The following is a 22,895-nucleotide window of genomic DNA, read 5'->3' as shown; positions in this document are numbered from 1 at the left end:
TTTTTTTTTTTTTTTTTTTTAGGGCCTCAAAATATTTAATTCTGCTTTTTGGTTTTGGGATTTCTTATAGTGCTTCCTTACCTCTTCTCATCCTTCTGCTTCTTGCAGAAGAATATTTTTGGATATAGGCTCTTATTTTGAATCTTTTCTATTTGCTATTTCTGCTTTTTTGTTTTATGACACTATTCTCGTAGTCCCTTAGGTGTTTTTGTTTTGTTTTGTTTTTTCTGTTTGTCCTCCCTGTTTCTCAAAAGAGAAACAGCTTCAGATATTACCAGTTGTTGAAGTGTATCTTCTCCAGTAGACTATTAACGAGTTCACTTTTTCTTCTTTATTAGAATGTTGCCAGCCAAAAAAGGCATAATTTTTGTCTGCCTTGGGTTCTCTCTTATTGTGTGTCTTCAGTTAATATTTATTGAAAAAGTGAGTAAAACCTTTTATAGTCAGTCCACTGTGGTTGGCCCTGAGATAACCTGACTGCCCCTCTCCCCCTCTCCCTGCCTTTATATTCCTAACTGGAATGTAGATTGATATCACCTAATAGTGTTCATTTCTAGTAGGTTTTTACCTGGTTAGCCTCTGTTCCAGCTTGGTAGCTGTTGGGCATAGAATGTAATATATGTAAAACTTCAGTTTTGAACGTACCCTTATCAGTAATGTTCTTGGTCTGGCCTCTATGCCTCTACTGGTGGGGCTAAACTTCCAGAATTCATTATACTACTGCAAATCTTCTTTCTGCTGCTCTGATATCCAACACACCCTTTTTGATTATTACAACTTATTGTCCTGTTGGTGGTTTTCTTTCTATGATTCCTGGCTTTTTTATTGAGTTTATTCTACTGTGATGTGAAATCAGTCTACAACCAGGTTAATGCACAGGTCAAATAGGAAAGCAATAAAGCAGCCCAGAGACTTCTTTAGTTTGGCCATTGAACTAGCACAGAACACGATATATTTTTTTGCCAGTCTCTCTGACAACTGATAAAAAATAAACTGAGGGTGTATTTTGTGGCATGTGAATCATATCTCTAATTAAAAAATGTATTGAAAAGAATAAAAGTTTGATATATATAAAGTATTTTAAGATGCGACAAAGAATTTCTATTTATTTATTGAGTGCTTTTTATTGACTACATACTGTATAAATCTGTTTATAAAAAGTGTTTTCCAGAGTAAACAGAAAATTCCTTCCCCAGGAAGAGCTGAGGAACTAAGCAGTTTATAAATTCTTGGTGGAATAGTCTGCAGCAGCAGAATTCCTGAAATGTTACGTCAATGGTATAGAGAAACTAGAAGCTAATGACCTCAAGAATAAGACAAAAGAAGGAAGAGAACAGAAAAAGATAATTAATCACATTTTAGGTTTGTCAAATCTTTGGAATAAACTCAGTAAAGAAGTCAGGAATCTTAGAAGTCACGTTAGTCATATTTTGTGTGTGCGTTTTTACTGTGGTGACCACTGTAGTGTTCTAAGAGTAAGGTAGCCGGAAGGGAAATCACTTGATTTCGTACAATACTGATCCTTAATCTGATACTTCTTTGGTGCTGCTTCTGCCTCATCTTAAAAAACTGAACAAGTTCTGGGCCACATTTTGGTCTTCAGAGTGTATAAGCACACCTGTTTGCATTTTTTAAAAAACATTTATGACTTTAGTCTGTTTTTCACTTCCTGAATACCTTGTTTCTTGTGTAGTTCCTAGAACACCTTGCAGATTTCATTCCTTAAAGCACTTAGAGCAGGTGATGCACCAGACACGTGTTTATATTATAGCACTTCATCTACTAAATAGAACAAGGAGAAATAAAGATTACATACATCTAAAGACACAGCTTTCAATGATCAGTGAGCTGTTGGACTGAGCAATGCTATAGACAAATCAGAGAGCACAGTATTTACAAAATATCTTCCTGATTTTATTGGTGCACTGTGGGAGAAATTTAGTTGAAATTCTTGGGATGCAAGTAGCAGAAACCTTTTTGAACTGGTTTGAACAATATGTTTGAAAATGCATTTTAAAATTGTTAGAAGAATAGTCCGTGAACCTAAAGGCAAGGATGCAGCAGGGCCTCAAGACAGGCTAGAATAGAAAACTGGAAAGTCTGAGATGTCATTCAATCTTCCCTGGCTCACGTGTCCTTTTTTCTCAAGAAAAGGTACTTTATTTTTCTCTGGTTCTCTGAAGACTGACTTATCAGTCCTTTGGAAAGATTAAATGTGTTAAATGTTCACCTTTGTGGAGATAGTCACTTTTTAAATCCCATTTCTTTGTTTTTAGTCAGGGAATTCAAGCCTTCCTCTGACAGGTTTGCATTTTTCTGGACTGTCAACAATGGCAGGCGTTGGTTTCATTATGTAAACAGGATCCAGTCCTATGTATGGGTGAGAAGACTGTTGGAGAGGAGGTTATCTTTTTTTTTTTTTTAATTTAATGTTTATTTCTTTTTGAGAGAGAAACAGAGCATAAGTGGGGGAGGAGCAGAGAGCAAGGGAGACACAGAATCCAAAGCAGCTTCCAGGCTCTGAGCTGTCAGCACAGAGCCCAATGCGGGTTCGAACTCACAAGCCATGAGATCATGACCTGAGCCCAAGTCAGACCCCCAACCGACTGAGCCACCCAGGTGTCCCGAGGAGATTATTGTAAAAAAAATGGGAAGGTTTATTCAAGAGATGCTAAAAATAGAAAGAAATCATCAGTATTTATTTCATAAATATCTGAGATTTTGCCCTGTTTCATTTTTAAACTATTTTTAAAGTTCATTTAATTTTGAGAGAGAGTGTATGCACAAGCAAGCGGGAAAGGGGCAGAGAGAGAAGGAGAGAACAAGAATCCCAAGCAGGCTTCATGCTGTCAGTGCAGAGCCCGACACAGGGCTCAAGCCCACAAACCATGGGATCATGACCTGAGCTGAAATCAAGTGATGGACTCAAGTTTGATATAAGCAAGCATTTGACTACAGTTAGGGGCAGACATAATATAGAAAGGGGAAAAGTGGGGTGGTTGCCATCATGAGTCAGGACACTGTAAGCATGATAGACCTAGTAAAGCACAGAATCTATTTGAAGTAGCACAGACAAGGCATTTTCCTTTATTTCCTAAATATCCTTTCTGTCCATTACATGTAGATCATCTCATTTGTATGCAAGTTTTTTCTTTTAGAAAAGTACCGTGAAAACATATTTTAAATTAGGCAATTGCACAAGTCGACTCTGTATAGTAATTACTAGAGATTTGCCAAGTGATTAGGAATTAACGTTAAGATTTCAAAGTTTAAGTCTACTTCTTAGGGACTTTTGGTCCTGGGACAGGAGGAAGAGACATCGGCTGCAGCATATATTTAGCATGTTCACATATTTATGTATTAGAGGTTTACTGAAAGTCAAAGTTTTACTCATGGATGCAGAAAGAATGGAATAAGTTGAAAGAGCTGGGTGTGGTAGTAGAAGTGGAATGAGAACTGGCTCCTTACCATGTATGCCTTTAATTTAACATTTTGCCCACCTCGATAAACACTAGTTATATTTTGTTTTGGAAAACATCTGTCAGCAGTGGAGATAGCTATTTCAAAACAGAAAAACTCTTTGGGGGAAAACAGTTATACAGGGAAAAGTTTCTTTAGTTTTTCTTCACAATTCTGGACACAAATATAGGGAGGAAAGTTTACTTAGATGTAAGGAAACTCATCTAAAAAATACGTTGTGTCAATTTTGTAAACTGCTTTATTTTTCAGAAATAAAATAGGTACAGGTTTTTTTTTGTTGTTGAGGTATAATTGACATAATGTGTTAGTTTCAGTTGTTCAACATAAAGATTCCTTATTTGTATGTATTGCAGAATGATTACCGCAGTAAGTCTAGTTAAAGCAGTCACCATATGTAGTTATAATTTTTTTTCTTGTGATGACAACTTATACGATCCTCTCTCCTAGCTACTTTCAAATATTCCATACACTAATACTAACTATAGTCACTATGCTGTACATTACATCCTCATGACTTCAGCATTTTATAACTGGAAATTTGAAGAAAGGTACAATTTTAAAGTCTGTTTTGGGTTTCAAGAATATGAGCTGATTCTATCTGGATTTTGATCTGGAGGTCTGAGACTATGCCGAAGACTTGAGACCGGAGGAACCAAGGATAGAATTAGGCTTCTGAGCACAGTAGCCAGAAAAGTAGGTGACTAGGAGGAATCTGACCAGAGGTGTTGCCTGCATGTAAATACACCTCTCTAGCTAGGCCTCTTTGGGCTTCCCTTGGCAAAGGATTGGAACTCCAGAGCAAACACGAGGGACTTCTTGGGGCCCACAGGTTTTTAGCTCTCCCAGAGGGAGAATCTATAGGTCTTCCTCATGGAAGAACCTCAGAGATCTCTGTCACCAGGAGTTCGACTGTATGGGTATTTGCTAGTGGCATTGTCACCAAAGGGAATTATTTCCTGGACTTAGGGAAAGATAGCTCTTGCATCACCTAAATGTTCTATTGGGGTCTAGAGGAAGGGGCTAGGATCTTAAATCACAAAGTCTGTGTTCTAGTCTCTCAGCCCTAAGAGCAGGGACCGTATCTGTGTCACTCATCACTACATACCCAGTGCCTAATATAGTGCGTGACTTGTAGTAGGCATTCAATAAGTATTTGAGTGAGTGGATTAATAAGTATATGGATGTAAAACTGTGGAAAAGTCACTTCATCTCTCTGAGCTTCCTATTTTCCCCTTCGTCTATTAAAAAAGAAGTTTGAACTCAATTAACTTCGTCTCTAGCTCTCAAAATATTTCATTAAAAGTTAGGAGAATATCATTTTAGATAATTAACTCCATTGTAAATACTGATGCAAACTTGAGAGCCATTGACATCAGGGGGCATATCTTGGTTTCAAGGTAGTTAGGCATATAGGTGAGCTAGATTATTTTTGTAATATTCTCAAAACAAAAGCACCATTAAAAATTTCTTGTAGAGAAAGCAGTTGTGACAAAATACTACTATTTGGTGAATTTAACAACAGTAATAATAAAATATTAGATAAGGTAATTGTTTAGTAAACATAAAGTATGTTTACTAAGTTCTTTTAAGTATAGCTGTGGAAATTTGTCTCCCTTTGCAAAAATTTCATACTTTTTAGGGACTTAATTTCTTGTGAAATTTTTATTCTGAAGGTAGAGGAAGTATTAATTGTAAAGCAAACAGGTGAATTTCTGTTTGTTTGTTTGTTTTTCCTGAAAAATGAATTTTCTTAAATTGAGATCTAGTGTTTGGACTGTTATGCCCTGTCACATATCAACCTGACGCCTGTGGTGGTGGTTGGTATGTTTTTCCTTGATAACAGTGTGATTGACAAAGCTGGCACCTTACATTTTACTTTACTGTCACTTAATTACTGATTCTGCTTCCTCTGTACCTTCATTGCTTTATATTTGTGTGTTCCTTAACTTAGAATTTAATGTACCTAAATGCTTAACAATCCTACCTGAGTTTGTAAGCTCTTCTGTTGATTTGGCGGTACTGCCTCCTGTTTTTCTCTCAGCTTTATTGAACTATGATTGACAAATAGAAATTATGTATAATTAAAGTGATAATTTCATATACATGTATATTGTGAAATGATTACCACAATAAGGTTAGTTAACACATCCATCACTTCATATAATTACCTTTATTAGGTGAGAACATATATTTATTCCCTTAGCAGCTTACAAGTATACAATACAGTCTTGTTAACTATAGTCACATTGCTGTAAATTAGATCCTTAGAATTTATTTGTTTTGCGACTGGAAGTTTGTATCCTCCGACCAACATCTCCCCATTTTGCCTATTCCACAGCCCCTGGCAACCACCAGCCTCCATGTCTCTGAGCTTGGCTTTTTTAGATTCCGTGTAAAAATGAGATTATACAATTTGTGTTTCTCTTTCTGACTTACTTCACTTAGCATAATGCCCTCAAGTTTCATCCATGTTGTTGCGAATGGTAGAAGTTTTTTTGTTTTTGGTTTTTTTTTTTTTTTTCTGAATAGTATTCCCCTGTGTATTTATACCACATTTTCTTATCCATTCATCTGTCCATGGACACTTAAGTTGTTTTCATGTCTTGACTATTTTTTTTTTAAGTTTATTTAGTGTGTGTGTATGCGTGTGTGTGTGTGTGTGTGTGTGTGTGTGTGTGAGAGAGAGAGAGAGAGAGAGAGAGAGAGAGAGAGAGAGAATTCCAAGCAGGCTCTGCACTGTCAGCACAGAGTCTGGCGTGGGGCTCAATCTCACTCATGAACTGTGAGATCGTGACCCAGGCTGAAATCAAGAGTCGGATGTTTTAACCGACTGAGCCACCCAGGCGCCCCCATGTCTTGACTATTGTAAGTAATGCTAAAATGAACATGGGGGTGCAGATACCTCTTAAAGATAGTAGTGCCTTTGGATATATGCCTAGAAGTGGAATTGCTAGGCCATATGGTAGTTCTGTGTTTAATTTTTTGAAGAACTTCCATACTGTTTTCCATAGTGGCAGCACCATTTACATTCCCATCAACGGTGCACAAGGATTCCCTTTTGTCCACCTCCTTGCCAACACTTATTATCTTTTATCTTTTTGATAATAGGCATCCTAAATAACAGGCATCCTAACAAGTGTGGGGTTATATCTCCTTATGGTTTTCATTTGCATTTCCCTGTTGATGAGTGATGTGGAGCACTTTTTAATTTATCTGTTGGCCATTAAAAAAAAATGTGTTTTTATTTTTTTATTTTTAGAGAGAGAAGGTGCACTTGAGTGCGGGAGGGGCAGAGAGAGGAGAGGGAGAATACCAAGCCCTTTCATGGGGCTCGATCTCACAAACTGTGAGATGACCTGAGCCGAAATCAAGAGTCCAACACCTAACTGACTGAGCTACTCAGGTGCCCCTCTGTTGGCCATTTTTATGTTGTCTTTGGTTCCCCATTTTTAATCAGATTATTGACTTTTGGCTATTGAGTTGTGTGAGTTCCTTGTATATTTTGGATATTAACCTCCTTTTTCAGATACCTGATTTGCAAATATTTTCTCCCGTTCTGTAGGTTGCTTATTCATTTTGTTGATAGTTTCCTTTGCTGTGCAGAAGCTTTTTAGTATGATATAGGCCCCCACTTACTTATTTTTTGCTTTTTATACCTTTGCTTTTAGGGTCAAATCCAGAAAATCCTTGCCAAGACCAATGTCAAGGTGCTTACCAACTATGTTTTCTTCTAGGAGGTCTGTGGTTTCAGGTCTTATGTTCAAGTCCTTAATCCATTTTGAGTTGATTTTCATGTATGATGGAAGATAGTGGTTTCATTCTTTTCATGTTGCTGACAGTTTTCCTAATACCATTTGTTGAAGAGACTATCCTTTTTTTAGTGTTGGCTCCTTGATTGTAAATTAATTGACCATTTTTGTGTGGGTTTATTTCCGGGCTCTTGATTTTGTCCCATTGGTCTATGTGTCTGTTTTTGTGCTACTACTATACATAGTTGATTACTATAGCTTTGTAATACAGTTTGAAATAAGGAAACATGGTGCCTCCAGCTTTGTTCTTTCTTCTCAAGATTGCTTTGGCTATTCTGTTTTTTTGCTTTTTTTTTTTTTTGTGATTCCATACAAATTTTAGGATTGTTCTGTTTCTGGAATTTTTATACAGTTGCATTGGATCTGTAGATTGCTTTTGGTATATGGACATTTTAACAATATGAATTTAAAAAAAATTTTTTTTTTAACGTTTATTTATTTTTGAGACAGAGACAGAGCATGAACGGGGGAGGGTCAGAGAGAGGGAGACACAGAATCTGAAACAAGCTCCAGGCTCTGAGCTGTCAGCACAGAGCCCGACGCGGGGCTCGAACTCATGGACCGCGAGATCATGACCTGAGCTGAAGTCGGCTGCTTAACCGACTGAGCTACCCAGGTGCCCCAACAATATGAATTTTGAACCCTGAAAATGAGATGTCTTTTATTGTGTCTTTAATTTTTTTCATCAATGTCATAAAGTTTTCCTTTTGCCTGTATATGCACTCTGGTGGCCTTTTTCCCTTTTTTTGCTGGGGAAGCCTGTCATATATCCACAGTTTAGTGTTCAGAAATTTTAAAATTTTTTTTTTTTTTTTTAACGTTTATTTATTTTTGAGACAGAGAGAGACAGAGCATGAACGGGGGAGGGGCAGAGAGAGAGGGAGACACAGAATCCGAAACAGGCTCCAGGCTCTGCGCGGTCAGCACAGAGCCTGACGCGGGGCTCGAACTCACGGACAGCGAGATCATGACCTGAGCCGAAGTCGGCCGCCCAACCGACCGAGCCACCCAGGCGCCCCAGTGTTCAGAAATTTTAATGGCGATATTGGATGCTGTTGACTTAATTGCTAGAGTAATGATATGGATTGCTGTCATATTGTTGAAAATTATCTTCCCAATCTTTGTTTTTCTTTGTAAAGTAGAAGCAACTGTAGAGTAAGAAGGGATTTAAGAGTTCTTTAAGTTACTTTTATTGTGATTGAGCAGGCATGTTTGCCCAGTTAGGGGCAGAGTAGGAATAAGAGCCAAAGTTTCATGTCTCATGTCTTGGTATTTTGTAAGCTTTCTGTGCCCCAGTTTTGCAAGTCTCTATTTTAGATGTGTAAGAGTTGTTTTCATTTCAGTGTTTATACTTAATGATAGCTCCCCAAAAAGCAAGGTGATCTTGAGAGCTCAAAATATGCTAACATATGTGAATAGATACATGCTGCTGCCCAACAGTAACCCAAGTCTGTAATGTTTAATGTTCTAATAGATGGGTATACATGGGGGAAGGTAACTTAAATATGTGAAATTTGTGAAAAAACCTCCATGTTGCCATCCTCCAACATCAATCATTATTACTTTGTCACTGTTCATTAGAAACACTTTTAATCCTGGCAATTTTTAGACTTTGTCTAAATGCAAAATAAGTGTAGGCATATTCTGAAGCACTTAATGGAAGCACTTTTATTTTTCTACAGTGTTTCCTGAGGTTATAGGCGGGTGTTTGAGGAGTACATGCGGGTTATAAGCCAGCGGTACCCAGACATCCGCATTGAAGGAGAAAATTACCTCCCTCAACCCATATATAGGTAAGTAAATTTCAGTAACTTAAAAGTAAATTTTTTAATGAATTTTTTTTTCACTTCGGTGAGTAAACTTCTGTGAATTGGTTCAATTAATTGGTTATTATAACTTCTTAGTTGGTTATAATGTACAGAGAAACTCTTTTACAAGTAGCAAGTTTATTTGATCCAAATTTAGAAGAATTTTACTGAAAGAAGGAAAAGAGGAGGATTTTTTCAGAGGTGGCAATCTTTTAAAGATGTGTTTTCTTATATAATTTTTATTTTGGAAATAAATGAAGAACACCCAAATTTTTATACAAAGTCAATGGTGTAAAATTCCGTGCTGTTAATAGGATTTTTAAAGGCTAATGCTGTATAATTTTACAAGTTAATTTTTTATTCATTTAAAGGATATTTAGTTTTGTTTTAAAACTCCACAATGAACTTTAGTTACTATCTTTTTCACTAGTTGTAATTAGTAAGTTCCAGATTTGGTGTCTAGAAAATGTCTGTATACATATACTTGAGTTAGGAAGTTTTTGAATTAGGTGAGAAATTGTGGCTTCTGATGAATTTATATATATTTTTTTCTTTTGATAGACACATAGCATCTTTCCTGTCAGTCTTCAAACTAGTATTAATAGGCTTAATAATTGTTGGCAAGGATCCTTTTGCTTTCTTTGGCATGCAAGCTCCTAGCATCTGGCAGTGGGGCCAAGAAAATAAGGTATGTAACTTAATAGTTTGGTAGCTGTAGGTTTTTAGGTTGTCAATGGAAATATTTTACTGGATTGTTGTGTACTTGTTGCTGATTCACCTGTCCACGTGTATTATTTCAGCTTCAATCATTTTTTAATCTTTGGGCAAGACACTTAACCGTTTTTGGACTTAGTTTTTTGTTTGTATTTGTTTTTCTTTTCTTGGCCTTCGTTTTTATGTTTATGTATTAAGAATGATTAGCTCTTATCTTTTTACTATTTTTTTTTAAAGTTTATTTATTTTGATGGCGGGAGAGGGGAAGGGTCAGGGACAAAGAGAGGGACAGAGAAAATCCCAAGCAGGCTCCGCACTGTCAGCACAGAGCCCCACACAGGGTTCTAACTCAAGAACTGTGAGATCATGACCTCAGCTGAAATCAAGAGTCGGACGCTTAACAGGCTGAGCTACCCAGGCGCCACATCTTTTTACTATTTGAAGGATAGTGAGGTGTGACTTTAGTAGAACCTGGGCACAAAATAATTTAATACCGGATATTGATTATATAGATTAGGTCAAATCATATACAAAGAACATAATATACATAGAATGCAAGGCTTTTATACCAAACAATATGGGTATTAATGGGTTTATTCACATTAAAAATGGGGTTTCTGCTGATTTGTTCTTATTAAAATTTTCTGTTTTTATTACTTGTCCTTTGACTCTTCTGTTCAATCAGTATAAATAGACATACACATCTTGTGCTGTCCCTTCTCCTTTGTAGGGTCTTGCTGTAGCATACATTCTTTTTAGGTATCTTTCATTTGTTTCACTTAAAATCATCTTTTTCTGGAGGCTCTTTCTGCTATGAGAAATACAGTTTTATTTCTCTCTTGGATGAGATTGCTTCTTAGGTTTCCTTCTGAGAAGTATTCTGGTTTCTGGTCTTGTTCTTTAGTTCTAGGCTGATACTACTTTTAGTGGACTCCTACATAGCTATGCTTTTTCTTTTTTTTCTTAGGAAAAAACTTATTTCCAGTAACAGGCAAGGCTTCTTAAAATAAACATCATCAGGTGCTACCTCTCACTGAACTGTGTCTCTACCCTGTTATTAGTAAGATTGCTATGCATAAGATTAAGAATTAGAAGTTAAGTACTCATGACGTTTTGTGTTACATTTATTAATTCTGTTGATTCCATCTTTAGTGCATTTTACTTCTGAAGACATATAACATTATTGATCTATGGAAGAGGAATATACTTGAAAGCTGTAGTTTTCATGCAACTTCCTTGTGTATTGTTTGCATGAAAATAGACATATTTCCAAATGTGAGAGTAACCTTTAAGAAATTAAAGCCTACCTAGTTCAAGTGGGACTGGGAGGAGAGCTCTTTCTCTTTTGCTATGAGCATTTTTATTAACTTTTTTTGAAACAACTTGCTGTGAATTGATATCTTCACTACATCCTGCTTTTTAGTCAGGTGATTTTATTAAAACTTTTCTGTCCACCAAGGAACTTCTCTTTGGAAAGGGTATAGGTACGCATTCAAAAGGGAAGTGAATGTAATTCAATATGCAAGTGCTTTCTCTTACCAATTTTTTTATTTGACTCAAAATGATTTGTTTGGAACGTGGACAGGTTGTATTGAATACATGGAGTTGCTCTTTATTGCATCACTAGTCTCTTGTGAATTCATACCTTACATTATAAAAATGGTGAAATAAACCCTTCTTTTGCTAGTATTCATTTGTGTAACTTATTAAGGCTATTACAAGATCTCGAGAAATTCTGTCTCTGCATTATGAATATATATTCTTCAGTGTGTATACAGCTGTGAATGAATGTTGCGTTTTTCTTATTCTGTGTATGTTATCTGAACATATAGAAGAGCAATAATAGTCTGTATAGAAACTTTTAAAGTAGATTTAAAAACAATCATTACCAAATAAAAATGAGTCTGTATATTTAAAAGATTACTGTGTCTTCAGTTGTAATATTGTTTTGTCTTTAAAATAACTTTGCCTGTTGTACTTAATTATATTTTCTTTTAGGTCTATGCATGTATGATGGTTTTCTTCTTGAGCAACATGATTGAGAACCAGTGTATGTCAACAGGTGCATTTGAGATAACTTTGAATGGTGGGTTCTGAATAATTTGCGTTTTATAACACATTTTTTATTTTTTTTATTTTTTTTAATGTTTATTTATTTTTGAGACAATGCGAGAGACAGAGTGCAAGCAGCAGAGGGGCAGACAGAGGGAGACACAGAATCTGAAGTGGGCTCCAGGCTCTGAGCTGTCAGCCCAGAGCCCAACGCAGGTCTCGAACTCACGAACCGTGAGATCATGACCTGAGCCAAAGTCGGACGCTTAACCAACTGAGCCACTCAGGCGCCCCGAATTTTGTAACACATTTTAAATGATTTATAATGACCTTTAGGCTTTTCTGTTTTCCATAATATGCAAAATTATCACTTTCTATGGTCCTCATCTCCCCTGGCTTGAGAATTATATCCATATGATGACTCCTGAATGTACTCAACAGAGTTCTAGATCTTTCTTCTAGGTGCTATACTTGGGAATCTTAAACTCCTACTCCCAATCTATTGATTGCCTCTGCTTCCTGCAATTCTTGTGCACTCCAATTTGCTCCTTCCATGGCATTTCTTGTTTATTTATAATGGCATCATTATCATTCTACCCAGTTACCGATGTCAGAATCCTAGGATAACCTCAGTTTCTCCCTTACTCTCCATATCTGATGGATTACTAAGTCTGATTCTTAATTCTGCCTTCTACATTTCTCAAAAATCTACTTCTCTTTATCTTTATTACCACCACTCTAGTCCACGCCATAATTATTTTGTTACCCTCTAATACATTCTCTAAACCAGAGGTTGTCATATATGACCTATGAGCTAACAGTAGTTTTTACACTTTTTTAATGGTTCCAAAACATCAAAAGAATATTTTAGGGCACAAATTAAATGAAATTCAAAATTTAGTGTTTATTACCTAAAGTTTTGAGTTCCGTCAAAAAATTTGTGGAAATTTAGTTCTCTGGTTACCTTTGTGATTTCTTGGATTTTGTCTCGATCTGTAAAGCCTAAAACATTTATTATCTGGCTTCTTACAAAAAAATCTGCTGATACCTGCTCCAAACAGTGGGGTGATTTTTTTCTTTTTTTTAATGCACATCATTTTCGTCTCATTGCTTTACTGCCTCAAGTTCATTAAGTGGCTTTACTTTGTCCTCAAGATAAAGACCAGAACATTTAACATAGCCAAAAGGTCCTGCATGATGTAGACTAGGGATTAGCAAACCATGGCCATGTGTACTCTCTGTCCTGCTGCCTGTTTTTTAAATAAGATTTTATTGGAACACAACCATGCCCTTGTTTTGCCTGTTGCTTCTTTCAGACTACAATTAGAGTTGAGTAGCTGTGATAGACTATATGTCTTTGCAAGCTGAAAATGCTTACTTCCTGGCTCTTTATAGTTTGTTGACTCTGATCTAGTCCCCATTCACCTATCCAGCCTCTCTTGTACCACTCTTCTCCTGTATTTCAGCTCTTACTTTTAATACCTTTCAATTTTAATAATACCTCTCACTTTTAATAATAATTGCAAAGGCTCCTTTGTAGCCTCCCCTGTGTCCCTCAGCATCTTCTGCTTTTAATTCTTAATACACAGTTGTGATTTGTAGCTATTTTGTATAGTACTTTCTGTATTTCCCCTACTGGAATGTAAACTATACAACGGTGTAATTACAGAAGTGTAATTCTTTGGTTCACTTCTGTATCCTCAGCTGTATGTATAGACAATAAATATTTGTAGAATGAACACTTATTATAGACTCATCTTTAATTTTAGGGGGTGGTACTGTTTATTTTTATAGATGTGCCTGTGTGGTCCAAGCTGGAATCTGGTCACCTCCCATCCATGCAACAGCTTGTTCAAATTCTTGACAATGAAATGAAGCTCAATGTGCATATGGATTCAATCCCACATCACCGATCATAGCCCAACCTATCAGCACTGAAAACTCTTTTGTAAGTAGTTTAAAAATACAATAACTATTTATATCAGCAAGGTACTAGATATTCTAGTGTCTGTTATCACTTGAGTTCCCAACTTAAGATTTAATAGATGGATGTTTTCTTTATTAAAATTGATTAAGTGATCAAGAGCATTTTGGACCTGCCAAAACAAGGTAAGGTTGTGCTAATAATTTTATCTTCAAGGCTTAAAAGCTGGGCCTGTAACGTCATTTTTTGGACTCTGAACTCCTACTAATGGTCAGAATTGGTATATTACGCTAGAATATTTATATACATATCTTCCCTTTACCTGCAACTAACTAGTTGCTAAGAGTGTGCAGATTCTTTTAACATGGTCAAGATAGAAAAGTTATAAGCAAATGTGTGTGAACACAGAGAGGTGAATATGAGTTAACTTTTGCTTAGCAGAGATGTTCTCTGTTCTCTTCTTATTAATAAGTTGATTTTATAAGAGTGAAGTTTGAAATAAAATACTCTTTTTTGTCTATGTCTTTCAGACATTAAGGGATTTTTTGCAAGAGCAGCGTGACTGACATTATGAAGGCCTGTACTGAAGACAGCAAGCTGTTAGTACAGACCAGATGCTTTCTTGGCAGGCTCGTTGTACCTCTTGGAAAACCTCAATGCAAGACAGTTTTTCAGTGCTGGCACATTTTGGAATTCTGCACATTCGTGGAGTGCAATAATACTGTATAGCTTTTTTTTCTTCCCCAAATTCACTCAGTTAATAGTTTTTAAAAAATGTAGACATTACTACTTGTACCTTTTTTTTCCTTAGTCATACTTGGAAAAGTAGAAAATTGAGTTACAATTTGACTTTTTTTCAAAGATGTCTGTTAAATCTGTTGTGATTTTATATGAATTTTCCTTTTTTATAGTTTAAAATTGATCTTTTTGGGAATACAGCTGAAGTTCCCAAAAACTTTATAAGAGTTTATCAGGCATCTTTAATTTGGTCATGTCCAATTTATATAGTTTTCAAAACACTGCAGATTGTGAACAGTGCATTATATGAGATAATGGGGGGAAATCCTATATCTAGAGTACTCTACCAATTTGTGTGTGTATGTGCGTGTGTGCGTGTGTGATTACCAGAGAATTACTAAAAGACCAACTGCTTTTTAAATACTGTTATGTAGTTCAAGTGTCTTGCCTTGACCAATCTAATGAGTTGATTAACTGGGCCTTTATACCTAACTCAATAAAAAACTAAGCGGATGTAAGTTAAATAAAAAGTTTGAATTTATTGCCCAGCGTACCTATTAACCTTATATTTAAAATTGTCTTCCTCAATTTTTGTTATTTCATAAGGAACACACTTTAGATTCACACACAGTAATAAGTCATTTACCATTTTTAGGATAACTGAAACTCATTTCAAAGTTCAGTTGAATCTCTTTACAACATTAATTTTAGGTGAATGGAGACTACTTGCCTAATAATTTAACTTGTTTACCATCATATATCAGAATTTTATTATATTTAAGGAACAAAACTGAAAAGTTTTTTATTCAGTGAATTTCATATCTTTCCAGAGTTCTAAAAAGATAGTTTTTTTTTTAATAAAAAACGTAAACTGATGGACTGTAAGTAATTTAGTGGAAATAGGATCATAATGTAGAAAAATAGTCCTATAGCAACAGTCTTAACATATTTTAGCTTCCATATGGGAATAGGAATGATAGGTCTAGATTTGTTACTAGAAATAAAGTGATTTGAGGAAAAATTATGAGCTAATTCAACATTTGGTCTACCGAACACTTAGCACAACCTTATACTTCATTTATCACTGGATATTTGTTGAACTGATGTCTGGTAATCATCATGATTTTACAGCCTCACGGTGGAATATACTGTGATCTCTAGCTAACAGGAAGTTAGTCTGATAATTCACTTCAGGAAATTGATTTAATGGCTTGTCCTTTTAATTAAGACTGCAGAACTGTTAACCTAAGTTCCTATAATGGCAAGAGTCAATACAATTTAAGCTGGAAGTTACTAAGAGGTTATTATTCAGGTGTAATATTTTATCTTTGCCTAGGGCTTAAAACCTTGTTAACTTAATTAGTACTAGCCCAGACTTCCTGTCTCCTGTAAAGTGAACACAGTGCTCAGTGTGTTTAGGGTCTTTCCTCAGCTGATGGCCATTCCACTAGTGACAAGTTAACCTTTTGGCATTTAGACCTTCCAAACTCAAGCCTTGGGTATTCCCATGTATCTGACAGGTTAACCTTGAAGAACCTGTGATTAAATTTTAACTTTTTTTCATGTTTGTCTTGGGTGAATAACTTGTCTTTTGGAGAATAGCTTTAAGTGGCTTAGATGCTGATAAAACTCAGTGTCTTATTTTGTTGACACTCATCTCAATATTGTTTTATCTTTGACCATATTTAAATCTAGGATTTAATAGTCTAGTGAAAAAATTAGTGGGAAGCATGAATATTGAAAACAATATGGAAAGGGGGAAAGTTAAAAAGAAAGTATTTAGAATTAGTTTATTATATTTCTAACATTTCAGAATTTATTAGTTGCTTACAAACTGGTATGGCTGTGTTGTTTATAAATGTTTATGTACTATGTTAATTAGAAGACCATAGAACATTACAACAGCTTGCCTAATGTTATTGGTGTGTTTACCACAGTTGCTCTTGTGGACGAAATTACTTGTTAGATTAATAAAAAAAAAAAATCTGTTGGCAAAATATGGCTTTATACCTCAGTATCAAGATATACAAAACATATACTTCAGAATATAAATACATTTTTTATGGCATTAACATTAGTGACAGCAGTTGGTCAGACTTTACCATTACCAAAATCCAACAGGAGTCCAATGATGATTCTTTCTTATTTTGAATGTTATTAGTTTGGGACCTTGATTGGTTGGTATTTTATCACTGTCATAATTTTAAATAATTCAGATTTTAAAACTAGCCTGCAGATTTCTAAAGCATGATTTGGTGATATTCAATACTAAGGCTTTAAAAAAAAATCTCTTGAGAGAAACATGAGGGATTGTAAAGTTTAGTGGCTTACTACGATAGCATTGTGAAAATAAACTTACGTTGAGCTGATGTGAAAGGAACCCCTCTTCTGTGGAATTAAATCTATGCTAGGACACTTCACATAACAATTGTATTTAGGAAATTTTATTTTGTAAAAATTGTTGGTATCAAATAGCATGTTCTCTTTCTAATGCTTTTTTAACCCAGCCAGTGCTAACACTTCTCCTCCCTCTCGGTCTGGTACTCAAGTCTTCCTGCTCTTGGATTGTAAACTGCTTCTCAAGCCTTATGGTCCCTTTGTGTTTCAGTGTTGCTGAACTAACAACAGGTCTGTAGCGTGATTCTGTGCTGGGTTGGAGCAGAGAGCAGCAGTTTACGTCATTGTCCATCATTACCCCCAACCTCCAGAATTTCTGAGAAAGTAAAAGTGACATTCCCAAATCTGTAGAAAAATAATATGAGGACGTTCCCTCTTGACTGATAGAGGCAATTTAATGATCTCACAAGAGGAAACAAAGTGCAGATATTTTAAAAAAATTCTGGTGAGCCTCTCCATTCCATGGTCCTGGGCTCTTTTTCCCTAGGCTTCAGAAAAGCGAATAGATATGAACTTAGTTCCGAACTGTATCTTGAAGAAAAATATAAACTGGTCTCAGAGTGGGAAGAGTGTTAAGTTGCCTGCTCTCTATCAAAGCTTTTTAGAATGTTTTCTGTTGCCTGTGTTGAGCTTGAACGAAATAAAAAGGAACATGATAACTATGTAAATATACTGCAGCATTAGTTTCAAAACTTTTTGTGTGCCTAAGAATCATTGGGACAAAGTCCTGGATGCCATCCATAGAGATTCGAATTCAGTTGATCTGAGATGGGACCCAATAATTTGCATTTCAGACAGGCTTCCCGATAATGCTGGTGCTGTCTGTCTGTAGTCCACACTGAGGAGCACTGCACCATAGAGCAGAATGCAGAAAGAAGGCTTATGACTGAACCTGCAAGAAAGTGTACCACATGGAACAGAAGAAAATGTCCATTTGCTTCATGTTTATAGAGTGACTCAAGAATTCAGTAAAATGGGAACTCAAAGAGGAAACAGAATGCGAGGAGCGGGAGATTATGTTTCTAAGAAACATTGAGGACTCAGTTGTCCCAAGTAATCTGTTTTATCTATGTGGCAAAGTTGTGTAGTTATCCTTTGTTGGGTTCGTATTTTAAAACTTTTTAGGGGCGCCTGGGTGGCTCAGTTGGTTAAGCACCCAACTTCGGCTCAGATCATGATCTTGCGGTTCATGAGTTCAAGCCCCTCATTGGGCTCTGTGTGACAGCTCAGCGTGTGGTGCCTGCTTCGGATTCTGTGTGTGTCTCTCTCTGCCCTTCCTCTGCTCACGTTCTGTCTCAAAAATAAATAAACATTAATAATTTTTTTTTAACTTTTTAGATAGATGTTTTAAAAGGAAATGTTAAATCTTTGGGTCTGTAATTGATTTTAATTGCCAGATTTTCTTAGTGCAAAAGAGGCGATATGCCTGCATTATGCTTACATTTAATAGTGACTACTGATCTTGATTTTTACATAAAACAAATCTATTTAAATTCTTACAATTCTGAGTAGAGAAAATGCATACTTTTAGTTTTATTGTAGTAATCAGAATAGAACTCTTAAAATCACGAGGGAAACCCAATCTGAATTAAGCCCCTGCACCAAAGCAAAGGATTTACTGGTTCATGTAAATGAAAAATCCAGTGTAGAGTTGGCCTCAGGGATTCAGATGTGATTATCAGAACTCTCTAAGTTGGTCTCATTTCTCCATGAGCCTTCACCAAAACTGGGGAGAAGATTTTGTGGGATTGGGGAGGACGAGGGAGGAATGAGAGCACAGATAAAGTCTCAGAAGATTGCTCTGGTGCAGCTGGGGTCACGTTCCTATCTTTGAATTTTGAAGCCACTCTAAAAATATTGTCCTCTGTTAATTAACCCTTTCTTTCCTCTAATCAGTGACTTTTCTCCCTCTACTCAACCTCCTTCCTATTCAGGATTATAATTGCTTAAGACAAGTTTATGACTTTGTAGGTATAAGCTGCTCAGATTAAGTGCTTAGCTGTTTGGGAATTAATCTGGAATGGATAGAGCCAGCATTGGGTCGCTTGGCTTGGTTAATAAAGGTATTAGAGTCTCAGCAGCAGGTTGCTCGCTCTATTCCCTCAGGCCACTGGCAATGCTCATTTACTTTGTGTACTAGCAACTCTTAGCAGAGAAAAAAACAACTACTGCTCCTTTGTTTATTGTTACTCTTGAGTTGCTAAGAGCACATCTGTTTGCAGGTGAGTGTGCTGATGACATTTTCCCTTAAACATTCTTTTTCGAACTGTTAGAAAATCTACAGGATTTCATCTCTTAATAGCTCACAGAATTTAGAGATGAGACACTAAATGTTATTAAAATGTATGTTTAAACAATAGGCTACCTATTGTGATTCTCCCAGTAAAATTCTGTAATGTACAGATATATGGAAATTTGGTGTCGTGAAAAATTTTCAGATCTACCTCAATACTTCAAAGGAAGATGAAGAGAGGTTAAGTATCTCGGCCATGGTTCTTTAGCTTGAGATAGTGCTGCAACGAAAAGAAAAGGAACAACCCCCCAACGCCCCCCAAGCTCCATCTTTGGTGAGGCCTGGGGAAGGAGGAGAAAAAGCAAAGAGGGCTTTGTTACAAATTGCCCCAGGTCAGAAGAGAAGAGACAGTAACAAAGCAAACTTCAAAACGTAATCTCCCTTTTGCTTCACAACTGTTTCTTTACTTTTACTTCAGCTAGGATGCACCGGAATTTTCCAAATCACCCAAACCAATAAAAAGGCCAGGGAGTGCAGGAGACACCAGGAGGAAAGGCAAGTTTGCATGACAAATTCTTACCCTCACATAAACAGATGCAAGCCACAGATTGATTCAGCCTGTTTCCCCACCTTCCCTAAAAGTGGATTTATGAATTGCGGTTTTTCTGACCACTTACCCTCTTCACTGCTTATGTGATAATTGCAAAGCATATGGAGAGATTTCCATTTACGTGTCCTAGGCAAGGAGGTTACCTCCTGCATAAGATGAGTTTAAAAACACCACGCCTGCCTCTGAGCTGGAGTTTGGATCGTATGTTCTCTTCAAGTTCTTGGATTTTTAATTCACCAAAGATTCTGCATTCCACGAGAATTCTCCATTCTCAGTGCTTCTGCTGAGGAACAGGTCTGCCTGGGACCGGGGCTTGATGTGACCCATTGCAAAACAATTTTGTTGACCTCTTTTAGTTTAAAATCCATGTGAAAGATTTTGTTTCACTCCAAGTTGTTGATGTTCGTTTTAACAAGAATATTTATTTTTAACTTCCTAAAGCTTCAAGCAAAATTCATCCCCTTAAAAAATTGTGTTTCTCCTGAGGCTGTGTGTAACTCCTCCATGGCATCTTATTTCTCTTGGGGGAGCGTGCGTGTGTGTACACATCATCCTAAGAAACAGAGTGAGCTACGTTAGAGGCTCGTTTCCTTTAAACTTCTATAAACTTTCTGTCCAGTCTGTAGTAAAGCGCCATGCTTAAGAATTACTATAGTGACTGAAGGAGTAGGTTCCAGGAAATTTGTACCCAGAAGACGCATGTGGAAAGATCCTGAGAAGCACAACTCCAAGTTATAAAATGTTGAAGAGTGTTACGATACCAAAAAGCTAAGTAAATACCGTACAGAGTAACGTAATGACAAACATGCTGGAACAAAAGCCTCTGAAAGCCTTGAGGGAGGCAAAAATGGTAGCCCAGTAAGTGCTGCCTGTGAATGAGTAGGTGGATGAATGAATGGGTTTTGTTAAGGCAGTGGCTCTCGACTGTGGGGGTTTTATTCTCTAGGGGACGTTGGTGAGATACTTTTGATGACACGACTGGGAGGCAGGGTGTGTTGCTCCCAGCAGCCGTGAGCAGAGCCAGAGATGCCGCAGATTAACCCACAGTGTCCAAGGCAAGCTTCCACCACAACAGAGAATCTGGTCCAAAATGTCAGTAGGGCCGGTGTTGAGAACTCTGGGTTACAGTTAGAGTGGGACAAGGGTGCTGGGAAATGCGAAGAAGAAGACTGAGCAACAGACTAGTCAGGAGACACACTCGGGGACATCTGCTCATGCAGAGTGACTCAGAATGGAGCCTCACAACCACAGCCTCCAGCTGGGACCTGGGAGGGGAAGTGCCTTAGCTCAGCCAGCCCCTTGGGGTGGGGGAGGACAGCCCTTTTCTAACTGAGCCTGAAAGGGATTTGCTGTCAGCGAGGCCTGGTGTGCTCTCAGAGCATCCCCTTTGCCTCTTTGAGATGTTTTCTGTGTTTACATTTAAAATTACCTTCACAGAGGAAGCCTTTCATTCCAATAATGAAATAAAGGCTAAATTGGAGGTGACAAACATTTTCATGGGAAAGACTGTCAAATGTAACAAGCCAACGAATAAATTGCCCTTATTAAATCCTTTTTCTTTTTGAATAGGAAAAAATGTCACAGAACTTTGCTTACTGTTGGTAGTGGCCCACCCCGGAGGACAGAAGTGGGTACAGAAAGGCTTCAGTGTTTCCCACGGAAGTTCCTGTTTCCTTGGAATGTGTGCTAAAGCGAAGCTTTGAAATACATAACCTAAGGAGGTGGGGGGGTGGGGGTGCCCGTGGGCGGGGAGATTGATTTTGGGGAGGTTTCCCCCTCCTCCTCCCTGAAGTATTTGCATTAATTAGTTGGATGGTAAGAAGTGATAACATTCCATACCACTGGAGTCCAGAAATGTTTTCCAATAATTACAATGTATTTTAATCATCTGGGCCTCTACCTTTCCTTAGGCTGACTGAGGCGGGGGAAGTAGCTTTAGAGTCTGCACTGAGAGCCAAGCAAATCCGCACTTGTAAGTCAATCCTATTCTTGGAATTTTCCTGCTTCAGAATAACACTTCCATTTAGTCCCTTAAAAGCTCTTTTTGGAGGGGTTTCTGTGTGTTTGGTAACGTGAAGGATAAAAGTTGCGAAGATGTGTAACACAATTTCTCCATTCAGGGAGCTTAGAACAGAAGACACACAAAAATGTTAAACATGGCAAATCCTGATACAAGAAGCCTCACAAGAGGGCCCCCGGAGCAGAGAAGGATGGGACATTGGATTTAAGCCCTTGAAGATAGAATTTTCAATACATGGATATGAGGGGGGGTGGCACAGAAGGAACAGCGTTTTAGAGATCAGAAAGCACAGAGGCACAGGGTCTTTGTGGCTAATTCCTGTAGGGGAAGGGGTCCAGAGCATAGCATATGGAGGAGGGGCAGGGGACGAGGGATGATACAGTGGGAAATAGGCTGGAAAGGTGGGTTGGGGAAAGATGATTGAGGGCATTAAGAGCTGAGGAATTGGGCTGTGTTCTATGGATGATAGCCACAGAAGGTTTTTGTGTGGGTGAGCAGTGAGATCAGATCTGGATTTTAAGAAGTGAGTGTGGCTGTATTCCCACCAACAGTGCAAAAGTATTTCTCTTTCTCCACAAACTGATGCAGCCACTGTGGAAAACAAAAGTAGAACTACCAGGGCACCTGGGTGGCTCAGTCAGTTAAATGACCAACTTTGGCACAGGTCATGATCTTACTGTTGGTGAACTCACCAAAGCCCGCATCGGTTCTGTGCTGACAACTCAGAGCCTGGAGCCTGCTTCAGATTCTGTGTCTCCCTCTCTCTCTGACCCTCTCCCGCTCATGATCTGTCTCTTTCTCTCTCTCAAAAATAAACATTAAAAAAAAAGTAGAACTACCCTACAACCTAGCAATTTCACTACTAGGTATTTATCCAAAGGATACAAAAATTCTGATTTGAAGGGGCACGTGGACCCCAATATCTGTAGTAGCACTATTAACAATAGCCAAATTATGGAAATTATCGACTGATGACTGGATAAAGAGGATATGGTGACTGGATAAAGAGGACTAGATATATACTGATGTGTGTATGTGTGTGTGTGTGTGTGTGTGTATATATACACACACATACACACACACTGGAATATTGCTCAGCGATCAAAAAGA

General features: G+C 37.3%; 1 protein-coding gene and 1 long non-coding RNA gene across 4 annotated transcripts in view; one reads left to right on the top strand and one right to left on the bottom strand.

Annotated features, from left to right (window-relative positions):
* The window catches only part of SELENOT (selenoprotein T), a 35,795-nt gene that overhangs the window by 8,069 nt on the left and 4,831 nt on the right, over window positions 1–22,895 (top strand). Inside the window, exons 2-6 of one of the 3 annotated variants that reach the window (XR_007457540.1) lie at window positions 8,972–9,082; window positions 9,659–9,785; window positions 11,810–11,897; window positions 13,658–13,811; window positions 19,634–21,737. Coding sequence is in view for 2 of the 3 variants with exons in the window: in XM_049629731.1 (XP_049485688.1) it covers window positions 8,972–9,082; window positions 9,659–9,785; window positions 11,810–11,897; window positions 13,658–13,782 (451 nt within the window). In the remaining variant the exon portion in view is untranslated. Of the gene's footprint in view, window positions 1–8,971; window positions 9,083–9,658; window positions 9,786–11,809; window positions 11,898–13,657; window positions 13,812–14,317; window positions 15,067–19,633; window positions 21,738–22,895 lie in introns of those variants that run through there. The other 2 variants (XM_049629731.1, XM_049629730.1) reach the window with 2 other exon arrangements.
* On the bottom strand, window positions 5,464–19,917 carry LOC125921964 (uncharacterized). The gene is made up of 2 exons (XR_007457546.1): window positions 19,833–19,917; window positions 5,464–5,531 (listed from the first exon to the last, which is right to left on the bottom strand). It is a non-coding gene; the product is annotated as an uncharacterized LOC125921964 (long non-coding RNA).

Source organism: Panthera uncia, chromosome C2 (assembly GCF_023721935.1).
Source record: "Panthera uncia isolate 11264 chromosome C2, Puncia_PCG_1.0, whole genome shotgun sequence".
Taxonomy (NCBI): domain Eukaryota; kingdom Metazoa; phylum Chordata; class Mammalia; order Carnivora; family Felidae; genus Panthera; species Panthera uncia.
This window is presented reverse-complemented; position numbering and strand designations above follow the sequence as displayed.